Source organism: Aotus nancymaae, unplaced genomic scaffold (assembly GCF_030222135.1).
Source record: "Aotus nancymaae isolate 86718 unplaced genomic scaffold, 86718_ANA_hifiasm-v0.15.2.pri h1tg000014l, whole genome shotgun sequence".
Taxonomy (NCBI): Eukaryota; Metazoa; Chordata; class Mammalia; order Primates; family Aotidae; genus Aotus; species Aotus nancymaae.
In genome coordinates, this window is record NW_026988425.1 from 85,953,898 (window position 1) to 85,973,839 (window position 19,942).

At 36.5% G+C, this 19,942-nt stretch overlaps 1 protein-coding gene across 15 annotated transcripts in view; it reads right to left on the reverse strand.

Annotated features, from left to right (window-relative positions):
- Positions 1–19,942, reverse strand: part of ARB2A (ARB2 cotranscriptional regulator A) — a 508,497-nt gene that overhangs the window by 159,946 nt on the left and 328,609 nt on the right. For 14 of the 15 annotated variants that reach the window (XM_064376141.1, XM_021665393.2, XM_064376139.1 and 11 more), the window contains 2 exons: positions 15,227–15,343; positions 7,258–7,342 (listed from right to left, as the gene is read on the reverse strand). In XM_064376141.1, coding sequence (XP_064232211.1) covers positions 7,258–7,342; positions 15,227–15,343 — 202 coding nt within the window. Of the gene's footprint in view, positions 1–1,002; positions 4,952–7,257; positions 7,343–15,226; positions 15,344–19,942 lie in introns of those variants that run through there. The other variant, XM_064376138.1, reaches the window with a different exon arrangement.

The window sequence follows — 19,942 nt, forward strand, 5'->3', positions numbered from 1 at the left end:
TATACACAGGTAAGTAACATTCATAAAATGAAGTTATTATGACCAATACATACTTTTGTTTTGTAAAAGAAAGAAAATCTAGTTATAAAGGAAAAAACAGAGTATTAAATGAGTATGTACGTTTATAGGTAATTTTACTGCTATCGCTGTGAAACTTCCAGTCAAAAGATCAAAGCATATCATAATAAGAAAAAAACCTTACAATTTAGAAAGCTGGAAAAAAAATCTTCATTAAATTGAATATACAGCCTGAGTATCCGGTACTAATTTGTGGCCAGTACACAGGTTGAAATCTTCAAATAATATTAACATTTTAAATTACACATAACAGAAATTATTGATCAGAGAAATTCAGGCATTTCAAAGGTACTTTAACAACCTTTGGTTGCTTCTGTTTGAATTTCCTGCCATCACCTCAATCAATTAATGTTGAACAATTAATCTTGTTCAACATAGTTTTATGGACTCTGAGGGAAATCACTAAGTTGGGCTGAAGAAGTGGTAAGTTTTTATAAGTAGGTGTGGGAAATCCTGGGGGTGCTGGCCCTAACTCACTTCTTATTTGATGCAACCTAATGTTGATGCCAGCTTCTAAAGGAAGAACCTTTTCACTAGCACAGGCCCAGAAAGCAATTCATTCTTTCTTAAAATTATGGAGAACAAGATAGTCGTGATGAGCTCTTGTTCACTGCTATGTCTCCAGCTTCCAGAATAAAGCCTGGAACACAGTAAGTGTCAATAAATACTTTAGCAATAAATGGATATGTGCTGGGGAATGTCTATAAAATTTCCTTCTGATTTAGGCCAAATCTGTTAGAACAAAAACCCCACAGGGAATGAAAAGTTACACATAATATCGACTTCTGTCCTAAGGAAGAAAAATAGAGAAGAACTGAATAATAAAGGTGACTTAGTATAAGATCAAGTATGATAAAGAACACATTTAATCTTCCTTCTGATAAATTATACAGCAAAGTCTAATCAGTGGGGGAGCAAGGGTAGGAACAAATTGTCTTCAACGAGCATTTTAGTGCATCTTTGGAAAGAGGTGCTTTTAAACCCTAAGGTATCAGGGATAAGAGGAGTCTTACAAGGCTTTAGTCTCAAAAAAGGTTTAAGGTTGTTTCTACGTAGGCTTGTGCAACCACCTGAGTTGAAGTTTAAGCCTGTTGCATTAATTATCTACTGCTGTGGGTCAAATACCCCCAAAGCTTGGCAGCTTAAAACAATGTACATTTATCATCTCGCAGTTTTTGTGGGTCATAAATCTGAACACAGCTGAGTGATACTAGCTCAGGGTCTCTCACAAGACTACAAGGAAGGTGTTGGCTGGGGTTGTAGGCATTTCAAAGCTCAACTGGGGGAGAATCTTCTTCTAAGGTCACTTACATGGCTGTTGGTGGACCTCAGGTCCTCCCTGGTTTTTGGCCTGAGATACCAGTTCCTTGCCATGTGGCCCTCTCCACAGGGCAGCTTACAACCTGGCAGCAGGCTTCCATCACAGTGAGCAAGCTAGAGGACAAGAGAGAGCCTGAGGTCTGCCATCATTCACTGCTCTTACCATGTTCCCCATTATCCTTAAGCAGCAGGCTTGACAGAATGCTGAAATGACCTTTTGAAGACTCAGCTGTGCCTGTTAGGTGACAAAACCTTGTGCGGTTGGACAATATCCTCCAAATATGAACTTTTCTCTAAGTCAGCATTTAATATATGTTGCTCTTTGCCCCAAATCTGGGAATAAAGGCACAGATATGGGACTGCCTTCTTTACCCATTGCCCTTAGTGATCTACTAGTGGAGATCTTGCTTCCCATGCTCATGACTTTAGACTCCGCTGGTCTAAAGGTCTTATTTCCAAAAAGGAGAAATGTTTCCATTTGGTGACATAACATTAATTCCTTTGAATTGGAAGTTGAGACTGCAATCTTGCCACTTCGATCTTCTTATGCCACTGAATCAACAGGACATGGATGTACTGGGTGGGAGCACAATACTGAATGGGTGATAAATCCTGATTTCCAAGGGAAAACTGAGTTGCTACTACACAATGGGTAATAAGTAATATCTCTGCAATGCAGGAAATGCTCTAGAGTACCTGTAAGTACTTTCTGTAACTACAGTCAATAGCATACTATGATCACCTAATTCAGGCAGGACTGCTAATGGCCCAGACTCTTTGAGAATGAAGGTATGGGTCATTTCACCAGGCGAAGAATCTTGACCAACTAAAGTGCTTGCTGAGAACAAAGGGAATACAGGCACACCTCATTTCATTGTGTTTCAGTTTATTGCACTTCACAGACTGCTTTTTTCAAAAACCAATTCAAGTTTTCTGGCAACACTGCTATCAAGCAAGTCTATCGGCACCATTTTTCTAACAGCATGTTCTCACTTTGTGCCTCTCTGTGCCAATAAACTTTTCCATTATTATCGTATGTTATGGTGATCTGTGACTAGTGATTTCTTTCTTTCTTTTTTTTTTTTAAGAGACAGCGTCTTGTTCTGTCTTCCAGGTTGGAGTGTAGTAGTACAATCATAGCTCACTGGCTCACTGTAGCTTTGAACTCTTAGGCTCAAGTGATCCTCTTGCTCAGCCTCCTGAGTAGCCAGGACTGTAGGTTTGCAACATCATGCTTGGCTAATGTAAATTTTTTTTTTTTTTTTTGTAGAGACAGGGTCTTGCTTTGTAGCTGGGCTCGTATCAAACTCCTGGCTCTGAGCAATCCTCTCACCTTGGCGTCCCAAAGTACTCGGATTACAGGTATGAACCACCACACCCAGCCTTGATCAGACATCTTTGATGTTACTATTGTAATTGTTTTGAGGTGCCACAAACTGCATCCATAGAAGACAATGAACTTAATTGATAAAGGTGTTCTGACTGCTCTACCAACTGAGCAGTTTTCCTGTCCCTATCCCTCTCCTGGGGCCTCCCTGTTCCTTGAAACACAACAATATTGAAATGAGGCCAATGAATAACTCTACAATGGCCTTCAAGAATTCAGGTGAAAGGAAGAGTTGCTATCTCTCACTTTAAATCAAGAGCTAAAAATGATTCAGCTTAAGATGGCATGCATGTCAAAAGCCAAGATGGGCTGAAATTTAGGCCCTAAACAGTTAGCCAAGTAGTGAATGCAAAAGAAAAGTTCTTGAGGAAATTAAAAGTGCTACTCTAGTGAACATATGAATGATAAGAAAGCTAAACAGCTTTACTGTTGATCTGGAGAAAGTTCGAGTGGTCTGGTTAGACTATCAAACCAGCCACAACATTCCCTGAAGCCAAATCCTAAAACAGAGCAAGGTCCTAATTCTCTTCTATTCTATGAAGGCTGAGAGGTGAGGAAGATGCAGAAGAAAAGTTGGAAGCTAGCAGAGGTTGGTTCATGAGATTTAAGGAAGGAAGGAAGCCATTTCTGTAACATAAAAGTGCAAGGTAATGCAACAAGTGCTGATGTAGAAGCTGCAGCAAGTTATCCAGAAGATCTAGCTGAGAGCATTGATGAGTGTAGTTACACGAAACAACAAATTTTCAATGTAGACAAAACAGCTTTCTACTGGAAGAAGATGATGGCCATCTAGGACTTTCATAGCTAGAGAGGAGAAGTCAATGTTTGGCTTTAAAGCTTCAAGGGACAGGCTGATTCTCTTGTTACGGGATAATGAAACTGATGATTTAAGTTGAAACCAATGCTCATTTACCATTCCAAAAGCCTTAAAAGGCCCTTAAGAATTATGCTAAATCTCCTATACCTATGCTCTCTATAAGTGGCACAACAAAGCCTGGATGACAGCACACCTGTTTATAGCATGGTTCACTGAAGATTTTACGCCTGACATTAAGACCTAGTGCTCAGAAAAGATTCATTTCAATTACTGCTCCTTGACAACAGAGGTCTTCCAAGAGCTCTGATGATACACAAGGAGATTCATGTTTTTTTCATGACTGCTAACACAACATACATTCTGTAAGTCATGGAACAAAGAGTAATTTCAACTCTTAAGTCTCGCTTTAAGAAATACATTTTGTAAGGCTACAGATGCCAGAGATAGTGATTCCTCTGATGAATCTGGGGCAAAGTTACTTGAAATCTTTCTGGAAAGGATTCACCATTTTAGATGCCATTAAATATCTGCTTTATTGCAGTTGTATAGAATGGATCTCCCAATATATTTGAGGTATATCTGTACTAAATGGGTAGCAGAAAAAGGCAGTTATAAATACCAGCTATAAGTACATTGGTTGTAAAAATAAAGCATGTAGTAGTATTTATTTTGATACGAATATTTTTGTACATACATATAAGCAAAATATTTTTGTTTTCATGTTCTCTTATTCCCTTACCATCTAATATAATGCATTGTCAAAAGTAATTAACTTTTATTTCTGATATTTAAATTACAGGGTACCAAGGGTGAGAAGAATGAATACCAGCAAAGGACAATAAAGGGATTTTGTTCCCTCTTCTAGGGAAGGGGTTAGTGTGTTTTTGATTGTAGTGTCTTTTCTATTGTACATTTCAATGGCTGTATCATATTTAGTGGAAGCATGATTTTCTTAATATTAAATGCCTTTATTCAGAGAATAAGTCTATTTTGAGGAGATGTACATGAGTGCCAACTTGGCAAAAGGTGGACTGTGGTGGCTTTTGAATGTGTCAACTTGGTTAGGTTGAACTACATTTCCCAGAATTCCTTTCCTGTCTGTTTCTGGTTAGGATGGTACACAAAGGAGATTTTTTTGGTGGAAAATTTGGAGGGGTAAAGTGAAGCAGCAGCTATTTCTAGTTCACACATTTTGTCACTTATCTGCCGGCTTGCCTTGTGTTGTGAGGCAATAGCTAGGACCGCATCTGCTCCACCTTCCCGTGAATTCTCCTTCAGCATCTCTGACTCCTGGAGCTGGTGCATGTGTTTAGCTCCATGACAAAGGGCACAGGGCTTCTACAGAACATCTGCACCACCAAAGACAAAAGCAACAAGAACTGATATGGGCTGGGTGTGGTGGCTCATGCCTGTAATCTCAGCACTTTGCGAGGCCAAGGTAGGAGGATGCTTGAGCTCAAGAGTTCAAGACCAGCCTGGGCAACACAGTGAGACCTCATCTGTACTAAAAATAAATAAATTAGCTGAGCATGGTGGTGTGTGCCTGCAGTCCTACCTACTTAGGAGGCTGAGGTGGGAGGATTGTTTGAGCCCTGGAGATAAAGGCTGCAGTGAGCTAAGATTGCACCACTGCACTCTAGCCTGGGCAATAAAGCAAGACTCTGGGGGGAAAAAAAACCAACTGATGTGGGTTTAAGCTTATCTTCCTGGACTCTGGCTCTTGCTTGTGGGTTCCAGCTCATTGTTGCTCTCTGCCGCTTGACATTCATCTTCCCTTACCAACTCCCTGCTCTGTGAATTCAAGCTCCTCCATCAGATATAAGGTCAACATCCTTACAGAGATTGCTTAACAAGTCTCAGGTAAAATCCCAGTGACAAATCCTTTCCTATATGCAGTTTGTCTTCATTATTTTTGGATTCTAAATTTGCAAATTCACCTACTCACTAAAATTTATTTGTAACCCCAAAATCCATACTCAAGTGCCTTTTGCAGTTATTTGTAAAAGGCACATGTGCAGGGTGGAGAAAAATTTGAGTCATCCATTCTCAATTAAGGTTGAACAAGGTCATGCTCTGCCTTCTTGTTTCAGATCTTACATTGTAAACAAGTGTCCTTTTAATAGACTATTTAGTGCCACATTTTTCTACCTTTGTGCCTTTTTTTGGTTTCACTGTTTACAATAGCCCCCACATGTAGTGCTGAAGTGCTGTGTAGTGTTGCTAAGCACAAGAAGGCTGTGATATGCCTTACGGAGAAAATATATGTTAGATAAGCTTCATTCAGATACGAGTTACAGTACTGCTGGCCATGAGCTCAATGTTAATGAATCAACAATATATATTAAATAAGGTGTCATTAAACAGAACACACATAAACCAAGTTTACATATTGATTGGTTGACAAAAATGTGACCAGAAGCTCACAGGAACCTGGCCTTGTATTTCATCTAAGAGCAATGATTATTTGCAAATTCAGTGCTAATTTGCTATATATATATATATATATATATATATATATACGTATATGTCTGGTATATGTGTGTATACATGTCTGTCTGTCTGTGTGTGTATAGTAGCATATACATCGTCTAGTGGTTCTGTCTCTGTGGTTCAACCCTGGCTTATAGACTTATAAAATTCAGCTATAATGATAGTGAAGCTCAGTTGAAGTTTAGGTATTAATGTTAGTGACGTTTAGTTATAACAATAGTTTTGGACCTAGAATCTGAACTATTCTCCAAATTATTTCCTTCAAATATGTAAACATATTTTCAACTTTAAGTACTCAGTGATTAGCTGTCACTTATGATTGTTAACATAAAGTAGTTTGTGTTCCAAACTTTTACCCATTCTCCAATACCCATGGCCAGAGTAAGCTCATAGTTCTGCTATCAGTTATAACGAGATACCACTGCTCACTTTATTGAGAACTGTGAAAGTCAAAACCAGAAAGCTTACAAATGTCACTCTCTCTTCTTACCTAATGCTCAAATACAAAGCCTTTAGGCTGGAAGTCAGTGCTATCCTTAAACTTCCTGGAGCCCAAATACTCCTGAGGTGCTCACCTCTTCACCTCCTCCCTTTCGATAGGCAAGGCAGTCTTGCCTTTGTTCCCTGTGGACATCTTTAGATCCATTCCTGCTGTTGCTCCTTTAATTGCTGTCTCCTTTGCATAGTATGCCATCTTGTATGTTTTCGCACAGTCCAGAGGCTAACACAAGAACCAACTAAAATCTTTGCATTAAATTTTTTTTCCCTAAAGTCTCTAGGACACACAACATCCTTGACTGCCTGTCATATCATTGAGTTGGAACTCAATCAGAGACATATATTCTATGAAAATCCTTTATGTCTGCCCAATCCTTGTTTAGGTATTCATGTATATATTCCTTATCTCCCTAAGCTTCAACAGCAGTTGTCTATACTACTCTTGAATTATTTCACCTATTCATCTTACTGAGTTTGTTGGTAAGCATTTTAAGCTACTTAACAAATTTGTGGTGGTGGATTAGACCCATGCATAACATTACCAGTAATTCATCCAACAACTCAAGGATAAAAGCAAACTAATTCAGAAAATAGAATTCTACATTTCATTAGCATATTTTTCACCTTGAAAAACAACAACAATCATATATCTCTCTCAAACACATACCTGCTGAGACCCGGGGGCAATCAGGTAGCATGGACTCCACTGATGTGTCTAATGGTTCAGAGCTAGAGACCCAATTACAACAGTTCTGCAATGTAATAGAGACAATATTGTTGAAATATAATTTAAGCCAAGACCAAATTTGTAGGAAAAGATTAATTTATCCTATAAAATCAACCACTAGAATGTATTCAATTTATTTTCCAAACACTTAACATTTTTTTCTTATGTAAACAGTAATTATTCATAATTAACATGACTGTGAAAAAGTTTCTGTTTGTTTGTTTTAGAAGTCAGCAAATCATCTGTGCTGATACTAAGATGACATGTAAGGGCTGGGAGCGGTGGCTTTCACCTGTAATCCCAGCACTTTGGGAGGCTGAGGCAGGTGGATCATTTGAGGTCAAGAGTTCAAGACCAGCCTGGCCACCAACCCCTTCTCTACTAAAAATACAAAAATTAGCCAGGCGTGGTGGCATACGCCTGTAGTCCCAGGGACTTGGGAGGCTGAGACAGGAGAATGGCTTGAACCCGGGTGGAGGAGGTTGCAGTGAGCTGAGATTGTGCCGCTGCACTCCAGCCTGGGCGACAGAGGGAGATCCTGTCTCAAAAAAAAAAATGACATGTAACCTTCCATGAACCATGATGCAATATATTTTCAAGAGAAGTTTAGATGGTCAAGAAGTAAACAAATAAAGAGATTATAATTAAGAGAAAATGAAAAAAAGTATCCATTTTTAACTTTTAGATACAATAAATATTAACATAAGAAAGAATAACTACTTTTTAAACTATATTATTTGTGTAATAAACTGATTTTGCATTTACTCCTCAAAATCTGACCCATATAAGAATACTATCTTTTAATTTTTAGTTTGACTTGCTTTATTGAAGGCTGTATCAAAATAGTTATAAAGAATCACCATCTGGTGAGTTGTAGCTGTGTGTCTATGGACACAAAGCTTTCAATATTAAAAATTAGGTAATTTTTAATAGTAACGATGTAAGGCAACGATAATTTACAATTTAGATAAGTAAAATAATCAATATCCCTTCTATACATTTTAAGTCGGTATTTGAAGTCAGGCTAAAAATATGTGATTATCCTCATATGGTTTTTAAACAATTTCTCAACACGCGCGCGCGCACACACACACACACACACACAATGAATTTCCAGACATATTTTATTTTAAAAGAAATCATCCCATCAATCATTTTGGAAAAATCAGTGATTGCTATTCTGGTAAACAAGCATGTATTGTGTATTTTTAGATGCTTGCTGCCCTGGTTGTGCACCATGGAATCCGTCCTCACTGTGGAAAGATCCTTGACTGGTAGATCAAGTGTCTTATTGTATTTCCTTAATTCATTCTGTCTGGAAGAAGATGTCAGCTGTGTTGCAGTGAGGAGAGAATTTCAAAGGCCCCAGTCCCCACCAATAAAGGCCGAGGAATGGCTTTTGAATAGATTTGTCAAGGCAACCCTACTGTTCTGGGACCAGGGAGAGCAGGAATAACATAAAGGAAGGGTTGCTGTATGAGATTAGAAAGTGAAGTTCACAAAGCATGGCAGATTTTTGTAAGAAACAGTAGATCAATGAAACTATTGAACTGTGTAGGAAAAAAAAACATGAAAACAAACATAACATCTAGTAATGTTCTTAAATGCTTTCTCTCTTTTTACATTTAAAATGAATAAAATATTAGTATTTTTCATGCATTACAAAAGCGTGATGGTTTAAAATGGATACATATTCTATAATGTGCTCTCCTAATCTTAATTAGCAGTTGAATGCAAAATTATACAATGTAAGAGTAGAAATTATAAAAGGAATAGGGTTTTAGAAGGTATTTCATACATTTGAAATAAGTAAAATTAATATTACCATTGATAGAACACCACATCAGAGAGTTCTAGATAATGCAGAAGATTAGCACACAATTAGCCAGCTTTTATATACAATGTGACACTTGCTTGTAAGAAATAAGTATTCTCCAAAGCAGTGTCAAGATATGTAAATGGATGATTTGTTTTATCATTCATCACAGCCCCTAATAAATTCAAAAATCATGACTTCTATAGGTACTAAAAATAGGCTCCCAATGATACAGGGAGATAGCTTCAATGAAGAATGACTTTCTCTTTCTCTCTTTTTTTTAAACAATTCAGTCTTTTCAATGACAGCAATTAGCACTACCGACAGACAGGCAGCGATTAGGTACTGTATGTATTTTAATTATTATTCATCCAACTAGTACCTCCAAATCTGATGGAAGTCAGCTATTAACCAGGTGATATGTCGGTCTTCCTACTGCTCACCTACATTTCACATATGTAAAACTATGTCTTACAGGACCTTCTAGTATTAATACAAGTAATGGCACATTACAATATGCAGACAATCATTTTCTGAATTGTTACTTTAAAAAGCTAAACAAAATGAACTTTTGTCCAGTTTTCTCAGATCACCTTTAACTCAAACACTTAAAGCAAAATATAGGTTAACATTTTATGTTTGTGAAATTTCAGTTTTTGTCTAGGCACAGGTTTAAGGCTTTGATCTCTCATAAAAACTGGACAGAAGTTAAACACTCTATAGTTAAAGTATGCCCAAAAGTTCTCTAGAATGACAAAGTACCTGTGTAGAACTATACAGATTTTGATATGGTCATTTCAGAGTGTGTGTGTGTGTGTGTGTGTGTGAGAGCACACAGGAGCATGTAGCATTTTTACCCCATTGGGAAAATTATATAGAAAAAAGGGCAAAACAAGTTAAATGTTTACTATATGATAGAGTATAATGAAATTAAATAAGCACATGCAAAGAAATGCAGCTATTATGTCTAAATTCAATCTGTCTGAAATTCTATTTTATCGAATCTAACTCCCTATTCTGAGATGTGTTCTACAGTTGAGAAGCCAAGTCTCTTTTGCTGCTTTCCTCATACATATCCCTTTTATCAATGCCCCAGTTTGTCCCCATCCCAGTTTTTAGTTGAGATGAACACTACCAAAGTGTTCTGGGTGGTGATGCAGGCAGCCCTACCTAAATTCAAAATATGCTGGAGTGGGTTAGCAGCCCCTGAGATTTATTCTCAGGTCCCCTGAGTACGCAATAAGGCATGTTGAACTAGAGGTACCAGTAGTACCATGCTTGAGTCTCAGATGCAGCCTCCCCCAGTCCCAACAAACAAGCATAGAGAAAGAAGTGCTTGGCCAGGGAAGCCAGATGAGGACAGACCTCATTAATGTTTCTCTGGGTCTGAAGAAAAAAGAGAAAAATAGGTAATGTAGCAACAGTTTCTTAAAGCTAAGTGTTTTCAGTTTAAACATTTTTTTTTTACCCTAAAACGATGATCCTATAGATTTTTGTGGTTGTAAATGTTCCTTTTTGTAAAATACAAAATTTGAGGAACTATTGATATGGATTAGAAATGCCTACAGGCCACAGTGCTGAGTGACTCCCTTTGACATTTGAACCAAGGGTCAGCAATATTTCAGAGTAGGCGTGAAATGAATTAGTTTTGTTAAATACAAAGATTATAATTTAGTATATTATATTTAAAGAGAAAAGTAGGTAGTAGCTACTCTTGAACAAGGTGTTTGGAGGTATTTGGAGATGCCTGCCGCCTTGGTTGAGGCCATATTATTATTCATTTTTATTGTGTTTGTCTGAGTTGTAAATCACCATTGCTTTAAAGGTTGATTTTTAATGTGAAAGGTTTTGTACCCTCGGACCAATATAGCTATGGTTCACTAGGTCATGTTTCTAGGGTCCCACACACTCAGAGCTGAATGGTGATGGAAAGGGTTCACAACTGTTATGTAGAACCATACATCTGGTGTGGCTGGAGAATTGCAGAGGCCAGCGGGATGCTGGGAAACATCTGCCCACTCAGCCTGGACAGTCCTGGGGCTTGAACTAAGAAGTACCCCAGGAGCTGCCTTCAGTTACCCTTTACCTCTCCACAAGAGGCTGGCTTAGCATCTATGCATGGTCTTTTAGTTCAGAATAGGTTTCACTTGGAGTATTTGCTCAAAGTAGTACTCTTTGTCTTTCTTTCTCTCTCTCTCTCTCTTTCTTTCTTTCTTTCTCTCTCTCTTTCTTTCTTTCTTTCTGATGGAGCTTTTGCTCTGCTGCCCAGGCTGAAGTGCAGTGTTATGATCTCAGCTCACTGCAATCTCTGCCTCCTGGGTTCAAGTGATTCTCCTACCTCAGCCTCCGGAGTAGCTGGGATTATAGGCACCCACCACCACTGCTTGGCTAATTTGTATATTTTTAGTAGAGACGAGGTTTCACCATGTTGGTCAGGCTTGTTTCGAACTCTTGATCTCAGGTGATCCACCCACCTTGGCCTCCCAAAGTGCTGGGATTACAGGTGTGAGCCACTGCACCGGACCTGACCTTCTTTCTTTAAAGAAATTGTTATTAAAATTTAGAAATTATACAAGTAATACAGTAATATATTCCTTAACCTTTGTTCTGTATGCTAAATTGGTAGGTTTAAAAAATTAGCTTTTTATAAAATGAATACATAACATCAATAACTTTATCACATTACTTTTTTTTATTTTTATAGATTTAGGGGTTTCAAGTGTATTTTTGTCACATGGATACACTGTATAGTGGTAAAGTCTGGGCTTTTAGTGTAACTGTCACCCCAGATAGTATACATCATACCCAATAGGTAAGTTCTCATCCTTCATCTTACACCTGCCACCTTTTGGAGTCTCTGGTGTCTGTTATTCTACTTTGTATGTCCATATGTACCTATTGTTTCACTCCCACTTATAAGTGAGAACATGTGGTATTTAGCTTTCTGTTTCGGAGTGACTTCACTTAATATAGTGGCCTCCAGTTCCATCCAATGTTGCTGCAAGATATGATTTCATTCATTTTTATGGCCGAGCAGTATTCCATAGTAAATATCTGCATATATCTATATAAATATAAATAGATATGTACCACATTTTCTTTATCCAGTCATCCTTTGATGGATGCTTAGTTGATTCCAAGACTTTGCTATCATGAATAGTGCTGCGATAAACATACCAGTGTAGATGTCTTCTTGGTAAAGTGACTTCTTTTGCTTTGGGTAGATACCCAGTAGTGACACTGCTGGATCAAACAGTAGTTCTATCTTTAGCACTTTGAGAAGTCTCCATACTGTTTTCCACAGAGGCTGTACTAATTTACATCCCCACCAACAGTGTATATGCATCCCCTTTTCTCTGTATCCTTGCCAACATCTGTTGTTTTTCGCTTTTTTAAATAGTAGCCATTACAACTGGTGTGAGATGGTATCTCATTGTGGTTTTAATTTGCATTTCTCTGATGATTAGTGATGTTGAGCATTTTTTCATATGTTTGTTGGCCACTTACATGTATCACATTAATTTAAACATACTTACAAAACAAAAAATTTTCCAACACCCATGCTTAAGACAACAGCCCTTTCCTGTAATCCAGGTTTGTTTTCTTTTCATTATTTCAAGGAGTCTTGCAGAGAGGATAGGAAATAAGAAAAGAGAAAGAAAAGGAGAGGAAGTTTCATCCTAAGTGTTTGGAAACACTGGACTCTTATCTTGCCAAACCACACTGTCATCTTCTCTACAAGAGGTCACACATTTAGGTGGGTTCCTACAAGGATACCTGTCATACACTTTTACAGCCTCTCTTTTTGTTCTCATTTTGGAGAGGATCACTGAGCAAGGGCAATTTCAAAGCTCCATCAGGAATGATCCATAATTTAAGTCTCTGAGATATTATAGTGTTTTCCATAATAACACATCTCATTTCTTTATATAGTATCATTTGCTTTTCAAAGAGATTTCATACTTGATTATCACCTTTGATTCTCACAGTATTTCATGAAGTAGATGGAATTATTGTTTCTAATTCAATTATGAAACAGACCCAAAAAGATGAAGTGGTTTATCCAAGATTATAAATCTTAGCAAACTAGCTGGTACATGCTAGATTCTTAATTATTGATTTACCTAGCCAAAGTCATTATCGAAATTTAGTTCTCCCATATGCTTGTTCTGAATTACTTCCAGTATGTCAACCTGTTTTCCTTTTGTAAGATATTTTGAACATGCAAACCATTCATAAAACAAAAGATGAATACAGTTTATGTGTTTTATATTATTTGGGAGTGAGATTATAACAACAGTGACAGCTATAACTTACCAAACTTTTTTAAAGTGCCAAGAACTGTGCTATAACTTTACATATGTTATTTTCCAACAATGTTTGCAAGGTAGGTATTATAGTTTACAGATGAGAAAACTGAATCTCAAAGAGATAAAATAACTTGCTTAAAACTACAAAGTTATATAAGTAATTGAGCTGGGATTTCAATTTTGGTAGGTCAAAATACAAAACTCTTCAAACTGCTTCCCTAAGGCTTAATAGAGGGAACTGAAAGAACTATCCAAGAACTAGGGCATTTATAACATTTTATAAATTTTGCAAAAGCTATGCTTGCAAATAAATTAATGGCAGCCTTGATTAAATTATGATGAATTCAACTAGTGTCCTGTCCATTGGATGGAAACGGCACAGATTAATACATTCTGATTTTTGAAAGGAACACCTAATCCAACCTTAGTTAGAAATACTTAAAAAGTAAACCTAAATAAATATTGTTATATTTATCATCTGGAATGAAAAAATCATGAGCAAGGATGTTTTTAGTTTGAGTCAAGTATCAAATTCCATACTATTTATGTGTGGGGGAAAAAAAGTCACTAAAAGCTCATTTATTAACCTTACTACTTATGTAATGCTTTCTATGTGGTCATCAAACACCTGCATGTCAGAACATATTTAAAAAACCCACCTTTATATGTTGACAGTATTAGGAGGACTGGTATAAAAATATTTTAGACTTTTGCATGATGAAAGTACTTTTTCTAATGCAGAAAAACAACAGTGATAACATACTGGTGGTAATATAATGCTACCACTATGAAATTATATAGCCTAATTTTTCTATCTCTTCAAACATTAACTCTGTGGTCCTTGCAGTGTATCATGAGGGCCGGTAGAATTTACCCATCACACAGTCCTATGGTGTCAGTTGAAGAGCCACCTGGGCATTCTATTAGGAAAAACTGGAAGAAAACCAGAAAGGTCAATCAGCTCATTCACAGTATAGAAGTAAATGATTTGACTAAACAATTACCATGGCACAGGGTGGCTGATGCCAACTGCTTATAATATCAGAAAGATAAATAAAAATAAAAGAAAATTTCAGCTGGCTATCTGTAATAGGAATTAAAAAAATAACAGGCTGAAATTTAAAAAAATAATAATAATGGGAGCATATTCCATGAGTCCTTGTTAGTTTTCAGGTTCACCAGCCCTTAGGAAGTGTGAAAAGAAGCTTTCTTAGCCTGAGGCTGAACCATGGCTAGCCCCTGGGTTTCTCTTAGCTCAAGGGTCTGGCATAACAGTATTTCAGCTTTTTTCTTCTCTTCCCTCTACTGGATGTAGTCAGCCAATCCATTTAAGAGTGGCACATACTGACTGCCTTTCAAGAAGAAAAGGAGACCAAGTGTACCTTATGCTTCTTTCTTGTAACTAAGCAGCACCAATGCTAAATAGCTAGTGGAAAAATTAAGCATCAGGGAATAAGAATCTCCTAACTCCATGACCTTTTTCAGCCAAAGTTCTTACTGTAGATCGAACACTATACATATATAGTGGTCTATAGAAAACCAAAAAGAAGGGCGAGGGGCTTTAAAAAATATTAGTTCTTCACAAGGGTTTTCTATTATTATTTTAAGCATGTCTAGCCTTTTCTATCTCCTCTCAATGTTCTGCCTCTAGAAAGGGAATTCGAGGATGGGAGGTGTGACAGGTTGGTGAGGGCTCAAGATAAAAAGACTCACATCCATTCATCTCAGCACTAAAAAAAAAGACGAAACAAACAAACAAACAAAAAAGAAAAACAAGTCTCACCTCTCTCATCCATTCTCGAATCGTTTTGCCAGCTTCTTGATGCCACACATTGTGAACAGAGTCTGTCAATGCCACAGCAGTTACCTTATTTTTTACATCTGCTTCTCGTTGAATCATCTGTTTCAAAAACGGAAAATAAAATACTGGCTATAATTGTTTTTCCTACTGGGTGCAGCCTGCTTAGTCAGAGATAACAATAATATTATATTAAAAATGAAAAAGCAATATGCATCTCTGGTTCAAAGTTACTCTTTTTTGCACTGAATACATACCCTATTCTTGTCCAGAAATGTGAAAAGACCTAATATTTTCCTTTAAAAAGATAATACCACTTAAGTCCTAGAACTACACAGCTCTATTATTTTCCATGTGGTTTGACAATTCAAGGATTAAAGGGATCACAGGGGAATCCCTGAGGGTTTCTTTTATAAGTTTCTTCTACCACTTCCTATTTCAGTGCTTCAGGGAAGTTAGTACTCGAGGTTCACTGTTAGCTACTTAGGACTAACTTACTAATTTTCAGTAGACGGCATATCAGTAAAGGAAGATATATCTTGCTTTCACTTTTTCAATTTAACTAGCCTATTCTTTACCATGGCCCTGTAATTCCTTGGTGTTTTAAATGCCCACAAAGATATTTTTTGTTCAAAGTCTATCAATATAATTTTGCTTCCTAAGATATTTCTTTATGCTGACAAAGTATTACATTGTATAATAACTTCTTCCTATAGAATGCTATTTCTACAAAACAAAATAGCTTCTAAAATAACAAAAAAAGAGTTGCCTGGCTTGAAGATAATGAATCCATCAGTGGTCTGCCAGATAAAGAAATTAAAAGCTAAAATTTCTACATGAAAAGAAATGAAAAAAGGTTTAAATCTACTACACTAGTGACCTTAATTTGGCATAATAAACATAAGAAAGCTTAAAAAATTACAGTTAAAATATCAGAAATAGTAACCCTGCATTTCATAATAATGTTCTTTTTTTTGCTTCAAATGTCTTTTCTCCCTCTAAATTCTTTTATTGAAAAAAAGAACAATTTATCTATCATTTGCTGTTAATTTCTATGAATTGTCTATCAAAAATATACTAGTACACTTCAAAAAAAAAAAAAGAATTCTGAATGGTGATGAAAGCTCATACAGAGAAAGAACACTGCACACCATGCTTATGATACCAAAGGATGCCTGTTGGCATTCTGAATTTAAAATGTCTCTCTCTCTCTTTTAAATTTTTTGAAACCCAGCATATTCACATACTGTCTCAATGAATATTACCTAATGGGAATCCAACTCACTGTTAATGCTGTGTCAGCAACATTTCTGCACCTCAAGTGTTTGTGTCCTGTGTTTTCTGCTTACAAAATGTAAAAATCTTAAAATCAGTATTGGTTACCAACATCATAATATTACTGCAAAAGTTTATCTTGCAACACCAATAATATTTTTAAAAGCATAAACTAATCCTCTAGTTTAATATTTCACATGAATTATTAAGTAGTATGCTACCTTCTTCTAGATTTTATTTTACAAATAGATTCTCATTGGATCACATTGGCACTAGGACATAAAAGTTTAAACCAACAACAAAACCCAAAATTCCACAATAGTGACTCCATCTGGCTTAGGAAGAAATTATGTGTCCTTATTCTCATTTTCTAAATAGTAACACTTTAGATCTAGACCAATTGTTGCTGAAGTACAAAATAAGAACATACTTTCCTGGTATTCTAAGGATATGTTTGTGTTTTAAAATATTTGACCTGGATTTTGCTGTGGTTGTTGTTAACATATGCAGATTTATTTAAGACAGCATCTGAAGACACTAAATCTTGAGAGCCATTTGTAAAATGAGATAAAATGAAGTAATGAATTGGTAAGGAGTTAGTGTTAAAGTAGAAAACCTGGGGATTAAAATTCTACAAGTTGGAAAAATACAGAGTTGTTAGAGGGCTCACTAGAGGAAAATATCTGTAGTCTGTCTTTCTGGCTGACGTTTCATACAATGGAAATGATAACACGTGATTTATCATCACATCATACTGTCACATTATAATCCAATATGATACTCTCTTACACTGTTATCATACTTTAAAATTTTAAAATCACTTTCATATTTTATTATTACAGGTGGGGAATGACCAAATTCCAGAAGATCTTAATGAAGAGCTGTTTACAAATGAAGCCAGTAACAAAGAATTTCCAATATTTGACTGTTTAGGGTTAGTAGAATATCTTAACAGGCTAACTCTTTAGACTGTTTATCTCTGTTCCAGCCTTGTTGCAGCCTAATTAAGTAGTCCTGGAACTACTTGTAACTGCCATTTCTGTCCAGACCCTCTGCTTCTTGCATTTGTTAGTCTGGGTCACAGTCGTCCCTTACTTCTTCCACTATGAATGAGCACTGACGAAAAGTACCAAAGAGAGGCAATGGTGGGGGGAGATGGAATTGGGTTTGCTTAAGAGACAGACGTTAAGCAATATAGCCAAAGCAAGAAATGAGTAGAAACACAGCTGGGCAGGAAAAAACCTTCTATAATATGATCTGTAACAGAGGCCCATAATAGTCTGGAAAACTCTCAAAAGGAGAAAGCCATATCATCAAAGTCCTTCTACATAACAATCTAAGGTGAACATGGCCTTAATTATGGTCTGTTGATATGAACAACTTGAAATTCCTTGTAAAATGCTTTCTAAATGGGCATATGAATATTTTTCTGAGGAGAAGATCTTTAACTTTCATGAGATTCTCAAAGGAATCTTAGTCTGTAAATATAAGGCCATGTTATCTAAATGTCTCCATATATTCTTGAATGAATTATGAAGTATCTAGTAAGAGATCCCCTTGAATAATTACACTTAAGGTCAACTTCCATACCATTTTTGTTACAATATCTTCAATATGGTATCAAGAGTTGGATAGAAGTGATGACAAATTTTGACACCTCAGACATCAACATCCTAAAGTTCCATGGCTTAATAGGCTATATATGGTAAAGTTACAATTAAAATATTGCTTTTATTTGTCTGTGTATAATATTTATTTTAATCTGAATACCAGTTTCCAAATTTCAAAATAAAATACAAATTAATTCTCATTTTACCCTCAAATAATATGGAAATGTACGCAAAACTTGTATTACTTTCCCTATTTGTGGATAAGTAAACTGAGACAGTTTAAGTAACTAGTTAGAGGCCACCCAGACACAAAGTGATAAAACTGTGACTGGACCTTGGATATATGTCATGTTCTTTCATCTGTATTACATAAGGTCTACTTCTCAGTAATACATAACACTCTTACATAAATAAACTCATTTGATTAATTCCCTTTTCATATATACAGCATTTTATTCACTAGGACATTTTTTTTAATGGTAAAAAGATCCAGATCAGTAAGGAATGTTGAAATTCTGAAAAGCATGCCAAGAGAGAAATCAGCCAGGAGCAGAAACTGACAATAGCACTTTAAAATTATTACAGTTCTAACATAAATAATGCCTAGGGTAAGAGGGAAAATCAGATACTCCTATGAATCATATAGATAATTTCAGCATCAATAAAAAAATGTAGCCCTGTTACCTGATATTTTTGTTTCCTTAATTCTATCCATTTATCCAGTCGTAGTCTTTTCACGTTAGCTTAAACATAATTAATCTGCTCTTTCCTTCACTATATGGCATGCTCCTAGTCTGACAAAAGTTTAAGCCACTAAATATTAAGTACAGTACTTTGAATAGATTAAACACATATGCCATCTATATGCAAGCTCATATTAACACTGCTGATGGGGTTGAAATGGAGGGAGGAAAATCCTGTTTATCATTATTTTTTCTTCCAGAGTAAGAGTTAAAAAATTAACTAACAGTGATGAGACAGTGAGTTTGTCTAAGAGTATTTGGTGAGATGAAGACCACAGGACCAAAGGGAGGTACTGGAGGGCCAGAGGCAGCAAGGCTACCTCTCCCCTCTTCCATGTACAGTGCCGGCCTTCCACAGGGCTACTACCATTTCTCTCCAGAAATCCTGCAGACCTTTTCTGTCCATCTAATGTACCTCACCATGCTTTCTCTAAGGTCCTCAAATGATGTACCTGCCTACTGTCTTCACAGATACCTGGCCAAATTCAAAATGCTTCATATAATCCTAAGCATTCCGCAATTTCCTTTACGTGCTTAAAAACTGTTTTAGCATTTCTCTGGATTTCATTTCTTCCAGAACTCTACCATAAATGACTTTCCACAAAGGAAAACACAAAGATTCCTTCACTTCTGCCAAACTGAATTATGATTTAATTTAATTTAAATTGAATTAAGGTGAAGAGATGCCTTAATTTACTTTGAAGGCAGGGAGATGTTGATGTTATAGGGATGCTCTGCCATGAAGTCTTTGGCATATCTCAAATCCAGGGGTCTTGGGTTATGGGAATTGTAAATCCAACCCAATTCAGTCTCCAAACCTAAAGGAGAAGGAAACTCTAAATTGGGTTGGCTTCACCCTAACCTAAAAGACGTAGATGCATAATTTCATGTATTTGTAGCGTGGCAGCCATGGCACTCAGAATAATTACTTCTCCCTATATTTTAAAGTCCAAGGAAATTCCTAAAATGGCCAGTGTGGGTTCTGGTAGGAGCGTGTATATGTGCATGCAGAACCATAGCTATGTTTGGATATATCATATGTTTTAAACATGGTTTTGAAAAAAAATACTTAA